The following is a 19,146-nucleotide window of genomic DNA, read 5'->3' as shown; positions in this document are numbered from 1 at the left end:
GCGCTGTGAAGCTGTCCGCAGCCTCTGCAGCACTGGTTCTATCCCGGCCAGCCAGCGAGGGTCCTACATGGCGCGGCAGATCTCTCCTGTCATGCCCACTGCTCCCCTCAGCAGTGTATTTCATCAGTCTGCCTGTTCTGTTCCCCGCTCTGTCTCTGGTGAATCCTCTCACCCTCCCGTGCATCTGGCCTATACCCCAGTTCTTGTATAAAATAAATAAATAATAAAAAAAAATACTGAGACATGTACCTATATAAGTAGTCCTTTTAAAGAAAATATCTCCAAAACTTCCACACAAGTAATATTCATCATAGCGAGACACCTCTCTCAGGCAACAATAAAACCAAAAGCCCTCGGTGAAATTTCTGCAGAATTTGTTGCCCCTGCCTCAATTGCACGTGACTCAAATCACCAGCACTCATCACCTGGTTACATTATTCTCTGTCAACTATTTAAATTTTATTTGCTGGACTTATTTCTCCTTGAATAGGGGGCTATATCGCCTTTCTCTCCATAGTCACAGGACAGAGGTAGAATAGCTTAAGGACAGTGAACACCGATCATACACATGTGGGTCTAAGACATGGTATGAGACCACCTCCATTTTATTGAGAAGGAAATTGTATTGTAGAACATTTAAAAAACTTGTTCCAAATGTCATAAGGTAGTAAATACTGTGCTGGGGTCAGAACTCAGGCAGCTGAACTCTGGAGCCTGCGGATACTTAGCCATGATGCTCCCTCTGGCACTTCCTTTGAGTCTAAACACTCAGCCCTTTGTTGCTAACACTTCAGTGTGTATTTCCTAAAAACAAGAGCATTCTTTTACATGATCACAGCACAGTGATCAAAACTGGGAAATTAGCACTGTCCTATCCTATTATGCAATCTACAGACCCTTTTCATGGCCAATTTTCCCAGTAATGTCTTTTATAACCAAAAGTAACAACATTTTCTGGTTCAAGATCCTATTCCGAACCACATGTTGTAATTGACAGTCATAGCTTTTAATATCCTTAGGTCTGAAACAATTCCTCGGAATCCTTTATCTTTCCCACCCTCTATAATTAGAGTGCAGACACTTATTTTGTAAAATGTTCATTTACGTGAGCTTATCTAATGTTCCCACACGATTAGATTCAGCTTATTAATTTTTCAGCAGGAACACTACAGAGGTGTGCTGTGCCTTTCTCAGTGCACCACAGAGGGCAGCTTTTATGTCTGTATGTCCCTTCAACTATCTTTTCTTTCTGTCTGCCAGTTTGTTTTTTTTTTTTTTCTCTTCTGTATCTTCAGCATGAAATACAGTGCCTGACTCATAGGACAAGTTTAACAAACACTAGTTGAATGACTCAAACTCTGTTCCTCCAAAAGACAACACAAGTGGCTGAGGAAATGCATGGCACAGCCCTAGGGCTGCCCCCCAGGGGCCAGGAAGAATGCAGGCTGTTCAGCCACAGTCCTCTATCCAGTGCTGAGGGCCCTGGCGGCCACCGTAGAGCCATGACGACCAGCAGTCAGGAGCCAGACACTGGATTTACCCAGGGCAAAACAGGCCTGCGGCACTGGAAGCGTGCACAACCTACTCCTCAAGGTAACGGAGTAAACCTTGTCTGAGGTAGATGTTTTCTTGCTCAGCTACCCATGTGTGATACCCTTTCAACCGCACAATGTGGGAAGACTGTGTAAATACAAGAGGCCCTGCATTTGCCAGGAGGCATGACGCCTGCACCCACCCAGCGGGGCACGTCTGTACCAATGTGGTGGTCTGATCAGAGAGCCGTGAACACAGCCTCACCAAGGGAGCACAGGACACCTGTGGTAATTGTGCTTGTCTCTTTGCTCTAAGTAAAACCAGTTCCGAATCCTGCCAGGAAAATTTGTTGTGGAGTTGACCGGGTCCAGTGTGGCAGTTCCTTGCACTCCAGCATCTGGTAGGTCCAGGGTTGCTAAATGCTCCCTGCACCGATGTTGCCAGGTGTGTGGACGAGGCAGAGCCAGCAATCCCCCTGAAGAGGGCAGAGGGCCAAACCCCACACAAGTTTACTTTTGGTTTGATCGAATGCAAAAATCTGAAGGGGGCTCGAGCAGTCAGACTAGAAAATCAGTCTCCAAGTCGTGCCTACCTGTGGTGCTAGGGGTGCCCAAGACCTATCAGCAGCGTGACAATTTACCTGAAGACTTAGCTTTCTCCTCTAGACCATTCTCCACAACACAGGAGAGTTGCTGGCCAGGAAGTGAGGAAATCATGGTCTCCATCTGCAAAGGGAATCCACCCACAGGCCTCAGTTGGGGGGTGTCCCTAATGCCTGCTCTAACAACGTTTTCTTTCCTGCACCCCCATGTTCTCCCTACAACCTCCTTACAGTGCTTTGCCTTGCTCGTCATATATGTGTCCCATTTATCTCCTTACCCAAGCGCCCCTTCTTTGAAGACTGAGCCATAGCGTGCCACCTGAGGTGCCGGGAGAGGAAATGTGGTGCTCTTCCCATCTGCTCGCTTTTGTTGACACCTGGTCACCTTATCTCACCTTCTTCTTGGGGAAGATGATGAGCCCCAAATGATGATCTAACCCCTTCCTCCCTGGCAGGATCAAGGGGGGATGTCTTCCTGGTGGAAGAACTCATCAGTTTCCAGCATTTTGTGAATGACGTCACTTAGTTACTAGTTATCCCCGATGCCGATTTTCATCCAACCAAGCTAAAATGCCAGAGCCTCAAAGCACCTGACCTCAGTAGGGGTGTTGCATCCAGTTTTGGGGGGCAGTAGCCTCTTTGTGTTTGTGTGAACGCGATGTCCCTGGGCCTCCCACTCAAAGTGCAGGCACATTTAAGGGGCACTTTGTCAATTGCTGACTTCTGGCAGTGAACCCCATTTACCTGGTGGTGTAGCTTCATCATGTCAGCATGTCAGGCCTCTGGGGACTCCTGTGACCACTGCTCAGAGTCCAATTCCCCCATAGTGGATGGAAGCCCCTTGGGCCATACTACAACCCATCCCCAAGTGCCCCATGTTCTAGACACAATGAACTCTTGGAAACGTCCTGAAGACACCTTTTCATGCCCACATCAATGGTCCCAGTTGTTTCTCCTGGGAAACGTGTCCAGCTGGCCCTGCATCTCAGGTTAAGATTTCATTTCCCCAGGAGTCCTTTCCTGGATGCAGCCCACTGCCCACGGCACTCCAGGGGCTCCCACCTTGCCCTGTGCACCTAAGCACTTAACCATACCACAAACAGGCACTGCCTACAAACTCATCAAGTCACCCCTCCTGACACCGAGCTTCCCGAAGACCTGAAATACTATCTTTGTATCCCCAAGAAGTTTGCGAAGTGCCTACTATATAGTGAATGCTCAGTAAACAATGAACACATGATCACGTGGGTGGTTCTAATACCTCTGTAGCTTTCGCCATAAAAAATAAGAAAACTTTATTAATGGGTAAAACCTTAGCAACCACTTAACCCATGAAGAACCCCTAAGCAGGAGAGGCGAAATGCCTTACGCAGTATCGCAGAACTATCTCATGCCCTGGTGAGTGTGGAGTCTACCCTTTCTACAGTGTAACTCCTTACGTCCCTTTCTATTGTGCAGCATTCACGTGAATTTTCAACTCGTGATGGTATGTAATCCCCAAGCACTCACACTTCAGTTTGTATCCCACAGGGTGATAGTCTACAGAGTATTTACTAAATGAACTTTATTTATTTTTTTTTATAATCTTTTTTTTTTTAATAGAGGCATGCTTTATTTATTTATTTGTTTGCTTGTTTTGTTTATACATGCACTGGGTACAGTCAGAAGCGCGGGAGGGTGAGAGAATTCACCAGAGCCAGAGCGGGGAGCAGAGCAGGCAGAAGGACCGAAGTACACTGCTGAGGGGAGCAGCGGGCGGCAGGAGAGGTCTGCGCGCCATGTGGGACCCTCCTCCAGTGGCCGGGGAGCAGCCAGGGATCGAACCGGCGCCGCAGAGGCTGCAGGCAGCTTCGCAACCCAGCGCTCAACCGCTGCGCCACCGGGGAGGCCCCTAAATGAACTTTATACTTGAAAAAATAGCGGAACTATTTTTTCTCCTGTCTTAGTATAAGCCGTTCAAGTTCTGCATTGCACTGAGTTAAGAATACACACTAAAATCCAGGATTCCTTGTAACCATATCCTGTTGGCAGGTCACCTTCCAGTTTTCAACCTGTCCTGGTAAATCAAGTGTATGGCAGGAAGGCCTTCAAGCAGTCCATTTCGAAGTTTAGATTTAAATCATTTACAAGTGCAACTTCCAAAGCCTTCTATTGTTTCTCTACTAACCAAATTCCTTAGCATAAAAAAAGTGATTTCCCCATTTCTTCTTGCAAAGTTCTGAGAAAGGGCAAGAAAATTTCTACATATCCCCCAATAAAAATTTTAAACAGAGAGCAGCCAAGACTAGCACCTGGCCACAGCTTTCTGATAAGTGGTCATCAGAGGGTCACAGGGGAAAGAGACTGCTTGCGGCCATGAAACAAATGGGCCCAACAGGGGTCAAGCCAGTACAAAGGGCATCAGGAGGGACTGGGCTCCTAATCACCAGGAGCCTGAAGTCATAATCAGATGCGTGGAATGCCTGAGTGAAATCAAATGGCGACTCAAGCCTATTGGACGTGTGTAGTCCTGAAAACATGGTGAAACCAGGAAAACCGAAGCAAACTACTGAAAAGATCATTTCTACCCACAACCGCTAAGGACTGTGCTCAGCAGTTCTGGAATGCTTGGCAGAACAGGTGGCAGAGAACCAGAATCGTATCAGCATGAAAAACTAGAAAAGCAGGAAACAAAGATTTTTCTGGAAGAAAATAAACTACTGTTGATGTAAATGAGTCTATCCTGCATCAGAGGATCTTTCTGGATTCCAACTCCAGGTGGGACTTTAAACACTCTCTGTTTCTATCCCTTTTCTGGGCTGTGCCAGGGTTCCTTAAAGTGACCATAACAGCCGATTTAGGCTCATTTCTACCCACAAACCTGTCATTTAATAATTACTAATATTAATATTAAAAAAGGTTTTCACTATATACACATTTAGTATTTTCCAAACTGCAGGGAATGTTTATGTGTGCAGACAGAAGTGTGTGTTTAATATAGTTTAGTGGCAGCCTACATAATTAGTATTAAAATTTTATAGCTGAGAATATGGAAATTAATGTCAAATATCTATTATTTTCGACTTAAGTGCGCATAAAAGATTTTTTGCAAGGCATACAGGCTTTGCATGATAAATAACCCCCCCCCCACATATTGTTAATGTTTGTTATATTTAGACAGTTAAAACCAGGAGCAAACATCTGTCAGACTAATTTTTTACTTTTTCATAAGTGCAACTTTTTAATAAAAATTTACATATAGATAAACAATCCAGATTTTTGAAACTTTAATAAGATTTTTAAAAACATCATGACTTTGAACTCAAAAACATACACGTTTAGTACACAAATATTGTAATATGAATCAACTCCAACTCCATTTGAAAACATGTGAATCAAATTACAGTTTTAGAAGTTAGTAATTCACATTTAAGCAAGTTAGCGCCTTGCTGAATTCAGCCATTGTAAAAAAAGAGACTTAGTGCATATTGTGATGGCACAATGTGCTTTTGTACCATTTTTATTTTTTTCACCTTATTAAACAAGATCAAGTTCTTGAAAGTTGGTAGATAACGGCTAACTTCCTATGACGTGAAATTGCCAATGGTAACAGTTACATTTTGTAACAGAACACTTTCTATAGATTTCTTCTTCTATCTTAAAATTTTAAAAGCAATCATTTGTAAGGATTGCATCAACATCAATTTAGCAGAGGAAGATCAAACTTTATTGAAACTGCTTGCATACAAAATATATTGCACTATAACCAAACAAATGTCAACATAAAATCCAATCTGTTGTCGCTAATATGTACAGAGAATATTGCCCAAGAGCAGTTACATTACAAGGTCATTCTACCTTGGTTAATTATCTACAGTATTTTAAACCAAACAGCTTACAGATGATGTGTGCAAGGTACCAATTTCTGTTTTCAAATACTATACATTCCCAGAATAAATAACTAGAAATCAACATTAATGTTTGGCAATACTTTTAAAAGACTTTTTAATATTCTTGAAATCATGTGCAGTTTGTTGCCATTTTTATATGCTTATTTGTATGCAAGGAAAAATAACTGTAAAATGAAAATTCAAAGAAACAAACTCACAAAATACATCAGAGGCAGAACTTCGGTTTGTACGGCTCTGTACAGATTCAGTGGCACCCCTACTTGGAGTTATTTTTTAAGAAAAATATAACATCTTAAGGTGAAGGTCCTTCACATATTTTTCCTCAGTAAATTTCATTCATTAAAAAAAAAAAAAAACCTTCAAAATCAAAACCCAACATGTCGGAAAAAAAAAAACAAAACTAAAGAAACAGAAGTATTATTTGTTAACCAATCCTAGTCTGTTTTCCCATTCTGCTTGTACATTAGACCTAATATTTCAAAGTTCACAAAACATTTAACCTCCTTCCAATGATTCTTAGACAAAGCACCTGTACTTCACAGGATTATTATGCACACATGGAAATGACCTTCCTATCTCCCCTAAATAAGCTTGAAAGTAAAATATGAAAAACTTCACAAAACTTGGGGAGGACAAAAATTAAAAAGGCTCTACTTTAAAATTGGTCATCAGGCCAAAGAGCAGGCATGTCCGACTAACTTTCGACCAGGACAATTTTATTCCTAGTTGAAAGCAGTTTAGCCTCTCTGAAATGAAAAGACAGTTATTTCTTCTCCTGTCTATACAGAACAATTACACATCCCTCTCAATAACACTATTTGTCAAACTTCAGTGCAACAAAACAAAAACAAAAACAAGTCCTTATTCTTTATACTGCCTAACCTGATGTTTATGTAAGGAAAAAAATATGGAAAGCATGCATTCCTCTATAAAGTACTAATGTTTGACAGGGTTTGCTACATCTTTAACATTTAGTGTTTCCAACTTATCTTCCCTGAACTCTGCATCCAAATATAATATTCCTACCTGCCAAGATATAAAAAAGGCACAGATCATACAACTTTTTTTTTTGCTAATGAAAATGACAAATGTCACATCACACACATCCCAGGGTCCACTAAAATACTGAAAAAGTGGACCAGAACATAAACTGACACAGGACATGAAATGACATAGTAGTTCATGGAGACTTCTATATAAGATTGGAAACAGAAGTTTGGTTACTATAAATGCTATATATATTTTTTTCCCAGAATAAATGAAAATGTACTGGTGAGTTCTCACCCAATGCAGGGAAGAGGTCCAAATTAACAAAGTATCACTGCTCAGCAGTACTTAAAAAAAAAAAAAAAAGAAAGAAACAAAAAACCTAAAATTCTGAAGTGCTTAGTATGCTTAAGAGCAAGGTTTCCAAATTTTGAGATATCTTTTTGTGCAAATCTGAAAATTGCTGTTTATGGCCAAAACCAAAAAAATAAAATTCTTAACAGAATTTGTGTTCATTTCATGCCCTGTGCCATCTTGCCTACTATTTGTCTTTGGCCTAACAAAGTTTTCTAATATGGAATAAGAATTACGGAAATGGTATAGGAAATATAACTTCAGCATTATGCAGTTTAGGGTACTCCATTCACAAGTGGTTGCTGACCATCCATGCTGTCTGGCTTCTCCTTCTTCTGGTTACGATCTTTACCCGTGCGCAGCCGATTACCTTCACTGGAGGTATTCTGTAATGTTTTAGTGTGGACACTCCTTTCATTATTGCAGTCAACTCTGATCTAAAACAAGTTACAGTTGTTATATACACAGACCATATATCCTAATGTAATATGTAATTGGCCTGACAAGAAATTTAAGACTGAAGCGTAAATTCCACGTTAAAAGGGGAAATGGAGGTAAGAATAGAAGAAGTGCAAGAAATCAAGCTCAGATTGATCTTTATTTGGTTTGTGATTTTAAAATATTCTTCTTCTGTCACTGGAACACATTGGTCATCTCACTGCATCCAAACTGAGATAAAAACTCACAATGCTACCGTGTCTTCAAAGCAGAATAAAACACTGAGAAATAAAGTGAATTATTATAATTGATTACCAGAAGATATGCATGCCTCTATAATGCTCCAATTAAAAAATAGGCGATTTTCCAAGATTTTGAAACCCATGAGGAGAAACACCTTCTAAGATCTAACTTGTCTAACTTTCTAAGGTTAATGACTCAATTCACTCATTAATTAGCCTTTAGTTTACTTTTATATGTATCATGGGTAAGATTTTCTTTCTGCTGACAGCTTCCATCATTTTACAGTAGAAAAATAGCTGTTGGTTTCTAGTAGTTTCTATTTCAGTAAAGCAAGTCAGATAATACAACTTGATCTCTATCTAAAGACCAGGTAGGGCTGGTATAGGGAAATTTGAAGACACCAGTCTATATAAGGACTGCAATCCTAGAATAGTGTAGAGATGAATCCAATTAAAAGATAGTATTCTAAGATTTGTATATTATTTTAAATGCCAACACTGAGTACTTAAACATTTCCAAGAGAATTTTAGATGTTGTAGAAAAGGAAGAAAATGTTGACCAATGGGCCTGACACAACTACAAATCTTTACGCGCTTTAAAATAAATGCTACATATATCCCAAAATGCTTCACTGTAATTTTGAAATGTGCTGAAGTGTTAGGTGTGGGTGTATTTTTCAAATGTATGGTCACCAAGGGTTCAGTGTTTCATTTGGATCTATTCTCAGGGTTACATAGAAAACACCTTTTTATTTGGTGTTCCATTTTGATTATAAATATAATTGTAAATTATAATTGGCTTTGTAAACCAAAGTGGTCAGATTGCCATGTTCATCCAACATTTCAGTTTGCAGGAAGTTGTACAACTGGTACATATAGATGCCTTACATCTCTGTAAAGCGCATGCACATGTATCGCTTCCTGAGTCTTTATTTAGGTCTACAGTCTTTCCTCAGCTGGTTCTCAAGAACCCATCAGGAGCCAGCACCGACTTAGAACTGCTGTGGATTCTAGCACACATTCTGTCATGAAGGTTCTGCTCTTAGAAAGGGGTATCTTTCACTCATCTCGGATGCTGGTCCCAAACCATCTGTTCTGTAGTCAAGAAGGAACCCTAACTACTGGGATGAAAGACTTAAAGTGGAAATGGAGAAATCGTGTTCTGGGAACCAGACTCCGCGCTGCGAACATCACTGCACGGGATACCCCATGACAACCAGCGAGAGATGGAATCTTTCTGAGGTTGAATTTATTCACGCCTGTAAGGCGGAGCAGTAGAAGTACTTACCTCAGGGGCTCGGTAAGACCAAATGAGATAACACCCACACACAAAGCACCTAGCAAAGGTGTCTGCATGTACTCAGGGGTAAATTTCAAATTAATTAACAATGGGTTCCCAGCACAGCTGACGACAGACTGAGAGGGGATTCTCGGGATAGAAGCTGCCTGTGAACAAGCAGCTGGTTGATTTGCTGGATACCAGCTGGTGAGCATCAGCCCTGTCTGTCACGAGTATTACCTGTGAGACAGACACCTGCCTTTCCTCACTTCCCACTCAAAGGGGACACCTTATCTCTGCAAGTCAGGGGAGGAGGGCCCCATGGGGCTTACTCAGGTCTCTCAGCACATTCCATGATGTTTCTTTCCTTGGGGGTATTGGGGCCAGTGTGGTACTAAAGTCATAATGTGTTTGTCAAAGTCTTGACAAATACAGTTAAATTGCATCATCTCTAGAGAAAGCTTTATATATTTGTCAAGGAGAGCTAAGATTGCCTACAACTGCAACATTGAAAGGAAAATATTTCACGAGTATCAAATTTGTAACCCTTGAATGTGAGTGAAAATAAACTCAACCCATAAATTTCAAACTACCAGAATTCGAACGAGGTAGACGGAAAGCAGCACACGGGTTTACCTGGAGGGACCCATCTGCCGTTCTCCCTTTAGCCTCCCTGGGATTCCGTGGACGATTATCTGTTCGGGAGTGATCGTCGTTTCCTGTAGGGACATTTTGAAAAGGTGCGACCATTACTGCGACGGCAATGTTCACTGCAAGTTCTCTATTCCCACACCCTCAATGTATTCAGACTAACCACAGAATCTAAAATGCAATCAACAACCAAGTGAATCCAATGGCATAATAGTTAATAACCTCGCATACTGGTAAGACACAAAATATCCTGCCGGCATTGCAAGTCTGATCAACTGCGTCGCAGATCAGCCTGAGCGAAAAATCAGTACTAGGTTTAGAATCCCCGAAGAAGCTAAACTCGTTAACTGTTTATTCATAGATTCTATATGAACCAGACGGATGGCTGTCAAGTCTGTCAATTACCACACGAGGGTAAAGCCGCGCCTTTCTTATGGTGATGGGCACGGAACAGTACAAATGGACTCTTGGTAAAATGGCACTGAATCAGCAAGGTGGGTCACAGATCTTTACAGTTATCGGAATTCACTTATTTCTCACATGAAGAGCTCTGTACCTTTGAAGCCGCCTCCACGTCCTCTTCCTCCCTGTCCTCTTCCTCCACCTCCACGCCGCCGTCCGTCCCCTCTGCGCAGGAAGTTCTCCCTCTCTTCCTCTGTTGGAGCTAATGACCAATCACTGAGTTCGTCTCTGTGGTCAGATTCTGTTTCAGAAGCATTTGATGCTTCAGAATTAGTTCCTATCGAGAGTTAAAAGTTATATACCATTGTCCGACTTAAAAAAAAAGTTAGGTTAACAGAAGCTTCCAGAGACGTTTCAGGGGTAATCCAATACTCTTCCCAATTTAAAAGCCCACCAAAGAGTATTATCACCTTCCATTTTTAAAAACAAATTATTTTAAATTCAAAACAAAAGGTTTCACAATATTTGAGGCAATTTAGGTTACATTTTTGGTTTTCATTTTAAAAAGTAGTAAGATATTATATTAGCCATCTAAGTTCAAACCTGAGTATGCCACATCATTAAACATCTATGGTCCTTTAACATCTGCGCTCTCTGGAGGAAAAGTTGTCTACAAAAGTTAAATGCAATACCTCGAAAATAAAACCTCTATAAAGAGTTCCTTTTGGCCCAGGGGCAGAGGGGACCTACACATTTTTAGTCACCTGACAGGGTGGCAAAGAAGAACACCATGGCAACTGTCTCAAGGAAGGGCCTCTCGTGTGATCTGGACTGGACTAGTTGAAGGAGGATATGCTTGCCTGAGGCTTGGTTCACAGCCTTCCCCTCCCACTGGAATAATTTATCATTAATAAAGGAATGACTGTAATTGACTTTTTATGTTTGGTGATGACATAAGGGACAGGAGTGGGGGAAGACAGTCCCATGGTAAGGTGGGACGTCACTAGCAAAAAGAACAGACTGTTGGCAGAGGGTTTAGGTGTGAGGTTCAAGGTTGGCCTCAGGAGTAGGTGTATCTCTCCCCCACTCCAGAATATCAACTCTACTACCTCTCTCTTCCTCTGTTGGAGCTAAGGACCAATTATAGCTTCACCATTATAGCTTCATTCCTGTGGATCTTGAAGGCTTTTCCATCTTAAAGAGTTCCTTTTTGAAATGCAAATATTTGTGAGATGGATTATACCTTATACCATCATTAGCAAGTTACATAGTAGATACACAGTTGAGCAAGAAAGACAGTAGGTACTGGGAGGTGGGCACAGTGTTCAGTGAAAGGTGCTGGGAGAGAAGAAAGAAGCACTGACGGAAGAGCTGGGGAGGCAAAGAGAAACTTTGCCTACTTGTTTGACTGTGCCTAGGGCTGACTTTGGCCATGCCACCCAAAATCACCTCATGAGCCACAGGATGCAGACCCCTGATTTACACAGTCCATCCAGCAAGTATGACCAGCACATGCCTGACAAAAAATGAGCCACAGTACACAAATGAAAAAAGTTTTGGCTATACAGTAATAAAATCAGGAAAGGCCTTAAGAAAGTCATCAACACAAAAGGCCTTAAGCAAATAAATTTATCCCCAGTCAGAACATGGACAGAACTCACACCTGCCCTGTGAACTCTGTGGTATTACCAGGTTTTACTCTGTATGTCTCTTGCAACACAATTGACCCACTGTGAATCGGAAACCATGTAGTGAGAAATTGTTATATAATGGGGTTTTAATGAAGATTAGAGATTAGCAGCTATTAAGTCTAGGAACAGATAAAGTTACTGAGGAAAATGCTTAGTTTGTACCTGAAGTATATCCAGGACCGCGTCTGCCGTGCCCCCTATTTCTGTAAGGTCTACTACCTCGACCCATTCCTTGACCATCATCAGTCACATAGCCTTTTTCCTTATCTGTACGACTTGGTGGTGGTCTAGAACTAGCTCCAATCTGTCGCAACTGCTCATCAATTTGTAATCTCTCCAAACGCAACTGGTCTACTTCCTATTTAAAATATACAAGATAACAGTAAAAATAATTTGACATTTTACTTAATAATACCTTTCTCCTTTTCATCAGATTAAAAAGTATACTGGAATATTTCAATCTCAGCTCTAAATTTATAGTAAACAGTTATACAATATTATCAGAAAATTGAATGGTTTAACAGATTATCAATGTCCAGATTTAGAGATAGAACAAAAATACTCAGCATTACAACTATACTGAACAGATTTTAAAGCTGTTTGATTCAGCACTATTATCTAATAGAATTTGCTAAAGCAACAGATAAGCCAGTTTTGGGACTTTTTGTTGACAAGATATTGAATAAAACAACTCTAAATGTATGAATACAGATAAATGACATTTAAGGCTTAATGAGCTAACCTTAAAAAGAAATCACACATTATAAATAATCTTAGTGAAATAGACTTGCCAGTTAATATATTAATTTACAAAGTATTCAGTTTAGACCATCTGCTTTCAAAGAACATATACTATGGCAGCTCTTTGGATGTGATGATGCAATTAAGGAACAATTCTTTTCAGTGAACTGAAAACACTTATATTCATTATATGGGGTTGGCGGGGGAACTACTTCATAGCTGATAAAAAGTTTGGTATCACATGATGCCTTTAAAACCTCTTGACTACAACTCTGCTAGAACAAGTATGATGAACAGTATCAAATCAGTTGACTAAAATATACACCTAGGGTCTGCTGACAGACCCTTGCACACAGTGCTTCCCATGTGTTGGGTTCTATCTAATGCAGAAGAAGCCAGAGTCTGACACTTGTACTTCCAATCTGCTCATTTACTGGCTGCAGGGAACAGGACCTGTAACAGCAGTAGTGCCGGCTTGTCTCAGTTAATCAGAGGCCGTAATAGGGACTTTCGACATGAAACCTTACAGGAGAAGTCCCTATAAAGCTAAGTTCCTAAAATCTTGCTTGAGGTAGCTTCTAGAAAAGAAAGGGCAGATAAGAATCTAGGTGAGTTTCATCTGTGCTCTGAACCAGAACAAAAGAGAGACTGCAGCTGAGTGAGCGGTTACTCTAACAGTATAGTTAAAGCTCATGAAATGGGTACATCTTGCAAACAGAATGACAGTCCAGGTTATCCCACTGGGGCAAAGCAATCACCTTTTGGTGAGAGATGCCAGGCCCAACCAAGGGAAGATCTGGTGATGGAAAGAATGGCAACAGGACAAGTGCTAGTAACCAAAACAAGATATTCAATTGTGAAGAATAAATCAAAAGATGTAAGAAAGAGTGTTAGTCAAAAGAACAAAGGACTGATACAATACAACCCTAACTCAACAGGTATTCATAATTATTTAAGCTAAGAATATGAAGAAAATCACAACAGATTAAACAAAAACACACTATAAAACAAAACAAATGAGCAAATCAAAGGGGTATCCTACCCATGCAAACCTTGCTGGATGAAATCTTCCCACTTTCAATTATTAACTGACTGTAAAAATAAATGAAATGCCTAGCTATTTTACTTGTTCTTCCTTCTTTGCAAACAAGTGGAAATCAATTTTATTTTTCTTTGACGAAATTAGCAAAAAATTCTTGAGAGCATCGTCATAAGTAAAATAGAAACTTGGATTACTTTGTAAACACTACTTAGTCCCAGTACAATTTCCATACATACGGGTATAAGAAATTACTAAAAAGTGACATGGAAAAGATTCCATTTCATGAAATTATAGAAAATTTTGGCCAAAAAAGAATTTTAAAAAACATCTAATCTGGCCTAGGGAAGTGGCTAGCCTAAAGTCACATAGCTAGCTCATAGCAGAAGAGCGACTAGAACCAAATGGCCAGGTGCCAATCCAGGGCTCTTTCCATCGTATCTGGTAGCCTCCTGGATCCTGCTTTCCAGTGTGCAATCTAGGAGGCATAGCTGTACACACACTAATTCAAACGAGCATTTATAAGAAGACACAAATCATTTACATTTTGCGTAACAGTATAGAGAAATTACCAAGATCAAACATTTAAACAGAGGAAAAGGCTGGGATTTCCTTGATGTAACATAAAAGTGAAAACAAAGGCAAGTGTTACAGACATAAAATTTAGCCTGGAAAAAACTCACAGTCTCTAGCAAGGATCAACTGGATGAAACACTATATGCAAGATTACCTAAACTGAATGTAAGAGTTTAACAAAAGAATAATGGGAAATAGAATTTATTGACAAGGGGAATACTGATCCTTAAGAAGGAATATAATAAGCTAAACAAAGCATTTTCTCTATTACCTTTTCTAGGTCATTCATTGTATTGTACAGCCTAAAATGAATCCTAACTGCTGAAAGGCTTACTATGGAGTTTTTATATTTTAGTGCAAAAGGATTAGAAGGTAAAGATCTTCCTGTTCTCACCTTTAAATAGTTCAGGTGATAATCCAAAAGAACAGTGGCATTAGCGATGCTGTCCTTTGTTCCCACAAAAACAAATGGTACCATACCCTGGAAAAAAAAGGTGACAATAATCCTATAAAATGAATGATGACTTAATCTGAAAAAAATGCAATGCAAATAATTGCAATCCCACTCCTAGCACCGGGTCCTACAAAGAGTAGGAATACAAATGTTTGTTGAAAACTTGAATTAAAACATGATTTTAAAAAAAGTGGTTGGCATCATTTACACATTTACTGTGAATAAGGACAGATCAATATAGCAACTACACAAGCTTTAACGTAAGATGCATGAACAAAAGTAATACTATTATAAAATACTTATTCACTTACTACAGGTTTTATCGCGATCATATTCTTTAAAAAATAATTAAGGGTTAGATACTGGGATACAAAAGGAAAAACTAAATCAATTTTGCTAAGTCAACAGAGTATAAACAAAACACATGAATTAGAATAAAGTGTACTGAGTAATTACTCTGTGAGGGGAAAAAAACTAGGCACATTCATGAACATTACATTTAGCCCAAATAAATTTCAATGATGAACTCTGAAAACTGTAAAAGCTTGAATCATCAAAAATTTGCTTTTCTCCTTGGTACTACTTTAACACAGGGATAGCTTGTGAAAAAGAGTAAAAATTTATTCTTCTAGGTCATCAGCATACATGAAAATAAAACTATTCTTTGTCATGAGTTACAGGGAAGCTGAGCCTTGGCTGTGCAAGCTAACCACTGGCCGTTACGACAAAGTTGAGGACATTCGGTCATACACATGGCTGCCGAACTTCACAAGCGACCTACAAAAGCAGATGATAGCTTTGAGGTGACCATAACTTCCTAGGTGAAGTTTCTAAGTGTGAGAATCCAAGAAGCTGTCCCTCTACAAAATATCCCTCTTCTATAAAGAGCCTTCACTTGAGAGGCGAGGCTACTGCAGGGCTGCATTAGCTTGCTCGCATCCAGCACACCCCATCGACAAGGTATGTGGGGGTTGGAGTAGATTCTTTTCTTTTTTCCTTCCATGAGAACGTGGCTGTTGATGGGGAACAAAACTGAACAATTAGAAACAGTGCCTGTAGACTGACCTCCATCTGGTAGGCAAAGCGGTGCTTCCCAGTAGCAACAACCACCTGAAGAGTCAGGTGCCACAGAAAATCTATGGGGGCTTGAGACGATTTTTTTCCATCGAATAATATATGAACTATGGAAATAACCAGCCTGTGAATAAGATCTTGTCTCAAAAGCATTTTTGACTGTTGAGTTGTTGCCCAAGACGACTGTGCTACAAAGCAGTTAGCCATATAATTTCCTGTAATGTCAGATGATAAAATGCTACACACCCTTCCCTCTGGATCACATGCGACCAGAATAAGCTTTGAAGCCCTATGTCATGGACTTAGGTCGACTTTGGGGCAAATCATTTTCTCTTTGAGTATGTCCATCTGTTGGAGTGCCCGAACGCTACTCTCATTCAAGCACATGGCTGGTGGGCCAGGAGAGTCCATTAACATGAAGGAAAGCGAGAGCCAAATGGTGGCCGCCCTCAACATGGACGCCAAGAAAAGCGATTCCCTGTACTAGGTGCAACCTGGGCTGCCCTGTGGGGAGGAACACCCACTTGTGGCAATTGTTTCTCCTTATAACATGGACTGTTTTGCCTTTACTACTGTATGAGTCATAACAGTTTCCTCATAAATAGCTCTCAATGGCCAGGAAGGGAGCCCTGCACTCAAGAAACTCACACTGGGGCTGAGGACTTCAAGTAAACGTCAATGTAGTAAGTGCTAGCTGGGGGTGAATACAGTGATGGGGGAAGGCTCTGGAGCCAGCACGGGGAGGGGATGTGCGGAAGTACACAAGGAAAGCTGCACAAGCAGTCAAGTCAAAACAAGGCGGCAAGCTGGATGAGGAAGAGTGCTCTGGGCTGGGAAATGTGTGTTACGTCTAGAAGCGACAATGAGTATAACGGTTTAGAAAACTTTCAGTACTTCACGACGGCGCAAGCTTCTCTAGAGTGCAAGGGAAGGAGTGAGAGATGCCACTGGACAGGAGACAGAAAGAAAGGCCTTATAAGCAACAGGGAAGATGTGGGCTTTCTCCCCAGGGCAGCAGATCCACATACCTACCAACGCTGCTCCACCATCCCCCAACCCCGAGGATCATTCTATTCTTTGGTAACAAGGGGAATAAACAGTAAATATGAAATTAAAATGTATGTTTCAAGGAATGTTTTCCTACCTGCCAAGCCTTGAGTTCAGGTTTCTGGGATTCCCCTGCTACAATTGATGAAACCACTAACACCTAAAGCAGTATAAGGAATGCAAGTGATGTCATTAACTATAACAAATGATACACAGAAGCCTGAACGCAGGACTTTCACTGCAGGACTTCTCAAGCCATTTATAAACAGTTAGTTCAAATACTGAAAACCAGTTTCTAAGATACGGACATAGTACTAAGTATTGCATCTAACAGAAGGCACATTTGGAGCTACTAAAAACCTAAAAAATTCAAGAGATAACAGCCTGGAAAAATAAATGTCCACCCTCAAAAGAAAAAAATGTGACCATTAAACCCCGTATTTTATGCTTACAGCATAAGATTTGTCACTGTGAATAAACTGAAAAGCAGGTATCACTTTGGTTTGAATTATCGCATAAGGGGACAGATTTGAAACAAATAGAACATTATTAGCCTATAAGCCTGACCAGAGAAAACACCCGGAACACCAATTGTGACATCTGAGCCGAAGAAATTACTTTTAGTATAATTCAAAGTGACAAATATGTCTTACCCTCTGGACTTTTGTACTGTTAGGTTGAGAAAAATGAGCGCTGTTTTCCTTTATATCTATATGTTTTTTATCTTCTGAGGGAGTAGGTCCAACCCTTGAATTACTGGAAGGTAGGGAATTTGGTGGCATAATCTCCTTGGTAAAAAACACACAATACAAAAGAGAAAAATAGGACCAATTTAAAAATACTGTATTTAGCTCCATCATTGCATTAATGATCATATTTTTAGAATATAAATTATAAACAGCTTTGGTAGAAAAAATTAGAAAATGCAAAAATTATGCAATAAAAGTCCCAAAAGGCTTAGCTTCAACCAAAAGAATGTTTTCCATCCATGTTCATGGATGAAATTGGAGAGGATAATGCTAAGTGAAATAAGTCAGAGGAGAAAGACAAATTGCACCAGATCGTCTCACTTACATGTGGAATATTGTGGAACACAGTGAAAGGTCAATCAAAACCAAACCAACGATAAACTCTTAGCATCTAACTGCAAAACTGAGGCACCCAAAGGTGGAAATTGGTGGTGAGGAGGTGGGGTAAGAAAGGGGCCCAGTGGAATACGGTAGAGGGTAGCTGGGCACTGGTAGTGGGCAGGGTATGACAGTACACATTTGTAGAGATTGAAACCTGTAACTCCTCAAATAGAATCAAAGATGTAAACCTCAATAATCATAATTTGTGGGGAGAAAAAGGACACAGAGACACAGACACACACACACAACAACAACAACAACAACAACAAAGTACTGTATTGTATCAATTAAAAAAAAAAAAGAACCTTTTCACAAAAGAAGGCTGGACAACATGAGAAAACTGGCAATTTGGGGGGCCTGGATCTGAATCAATACCACTGCAGAGAAGAGCACTCACCAGTCTGCCACCCCACACACATACTTAAAAGTCACTACCAAAAAGCATATATTCACGAAGACAAAAGTGAGGGTTATCAAATTTAAAGATTGGGAGAAAGATGTTATATCCAGAAAAAAAAGTAAAGTACACAAAATAAACACACATACACAGAAACCACATTAGCTAGAGGGTTAAAGCTAGAAAATGTAACCAGTGTCCCAATTTGGTCTGACAGCAACGTTGATATTTGAGAAGAACCTTTTACACCCCCTCCCCTTTATGATGACCCATTTTAAAGATTGAAAATCAGATTTAAAGGGGTAAAGGTGACTAATCCAAATTCACTGTGTCAGAGAGGAGAAGCCATCACCCACAAGACCCCTCACTGGCATTCACATTAGGCACGTAGTACAGAGACCTCTAAATTAGTGTGTCAAGTAAAACAACAAAAATGTTGACTTTTAATTGGACAAACCAGAAATACATTCACTAGAACATACCTCTTCTTGTGGAACATTTTTCTCATTTTCGGCCTCAATTCTCACTCTCACAACTCCTGACTTGTCCACAATTTCTTGAATCAGTTTTCCATTTTTTCCTATTACTTTGCCTAAGTTAAGAAATGAATAATTCACGTT

General features: G+C 40.3%; 1 protein-coding gene across 9 annotated transcripts in view; it reads right to left on the bottom strand.

The window, feature by feature from the left end:
- Nucleotides 1-7,640: 7,640 nt before the first annotated feature.
- Nucleotides 7,641-19,146, bottom strand: part of FMR1 (fragile X messenger ribonucleoprotein 1) — a gene marked incomplete at both ends in the record, with an annotated part of 36,982 nt that continues 25,476 nt past the window's right edge. Inside the window, 8 exons of one of the 9 annotated variants that reach the window (XM_084258667.1) lie at nt 7,641-7,802; nt 9,961-10,043; nt 10,532-10,714; nt 12,231-12,426; nt 14,819-14,905; nt 17,097-17,159; nt 17,653-17,787; nt 19,009-19,118. In XM_084258667.1, coding sequence (XP_084114793.1) covers nt 7,641-7,802; nt 9,961-10,043; nt 10,532-10,714; nt 12,231-12,426; nt 14,819-14,905; nt 17,097-17,159; nt 17,653-17,787; nt 19,009-19,118 — 1,019 coding nt within the window. The remainder of the gene's footprint in view (nt 7,803-9,960; nt 10,044-10,531; nt 10,715-12,230; nt 12,427-14,818; nt 14,906-17,096; nt 17,160-17,652; nt 17,788-19,008; nt 19,119-19,146) is intronic. The other 8 variants (XM_084258668.1, XM_084258670.1, XM_084258672.1 and 5 more) reach the window with 8 other exon arrangements.

This window comes from Talpa europaea (genome assembly GCF_964194135.1).
Source record: "Talpa europaea genome assembly, chromosome: X".
Taxonomy (NCBI): domain Eukaryota; kingdom Metazoa; phylum Chordata; class Mammalia; order Eulipotyphla; family Talpidae; genus Talpa; species Talpa europaea.
The sequence above is the reverse complement of the archived record's forward strand: the minus strand, read 5'-3'. Positions and strand labels throughout refer to the sequence as shown.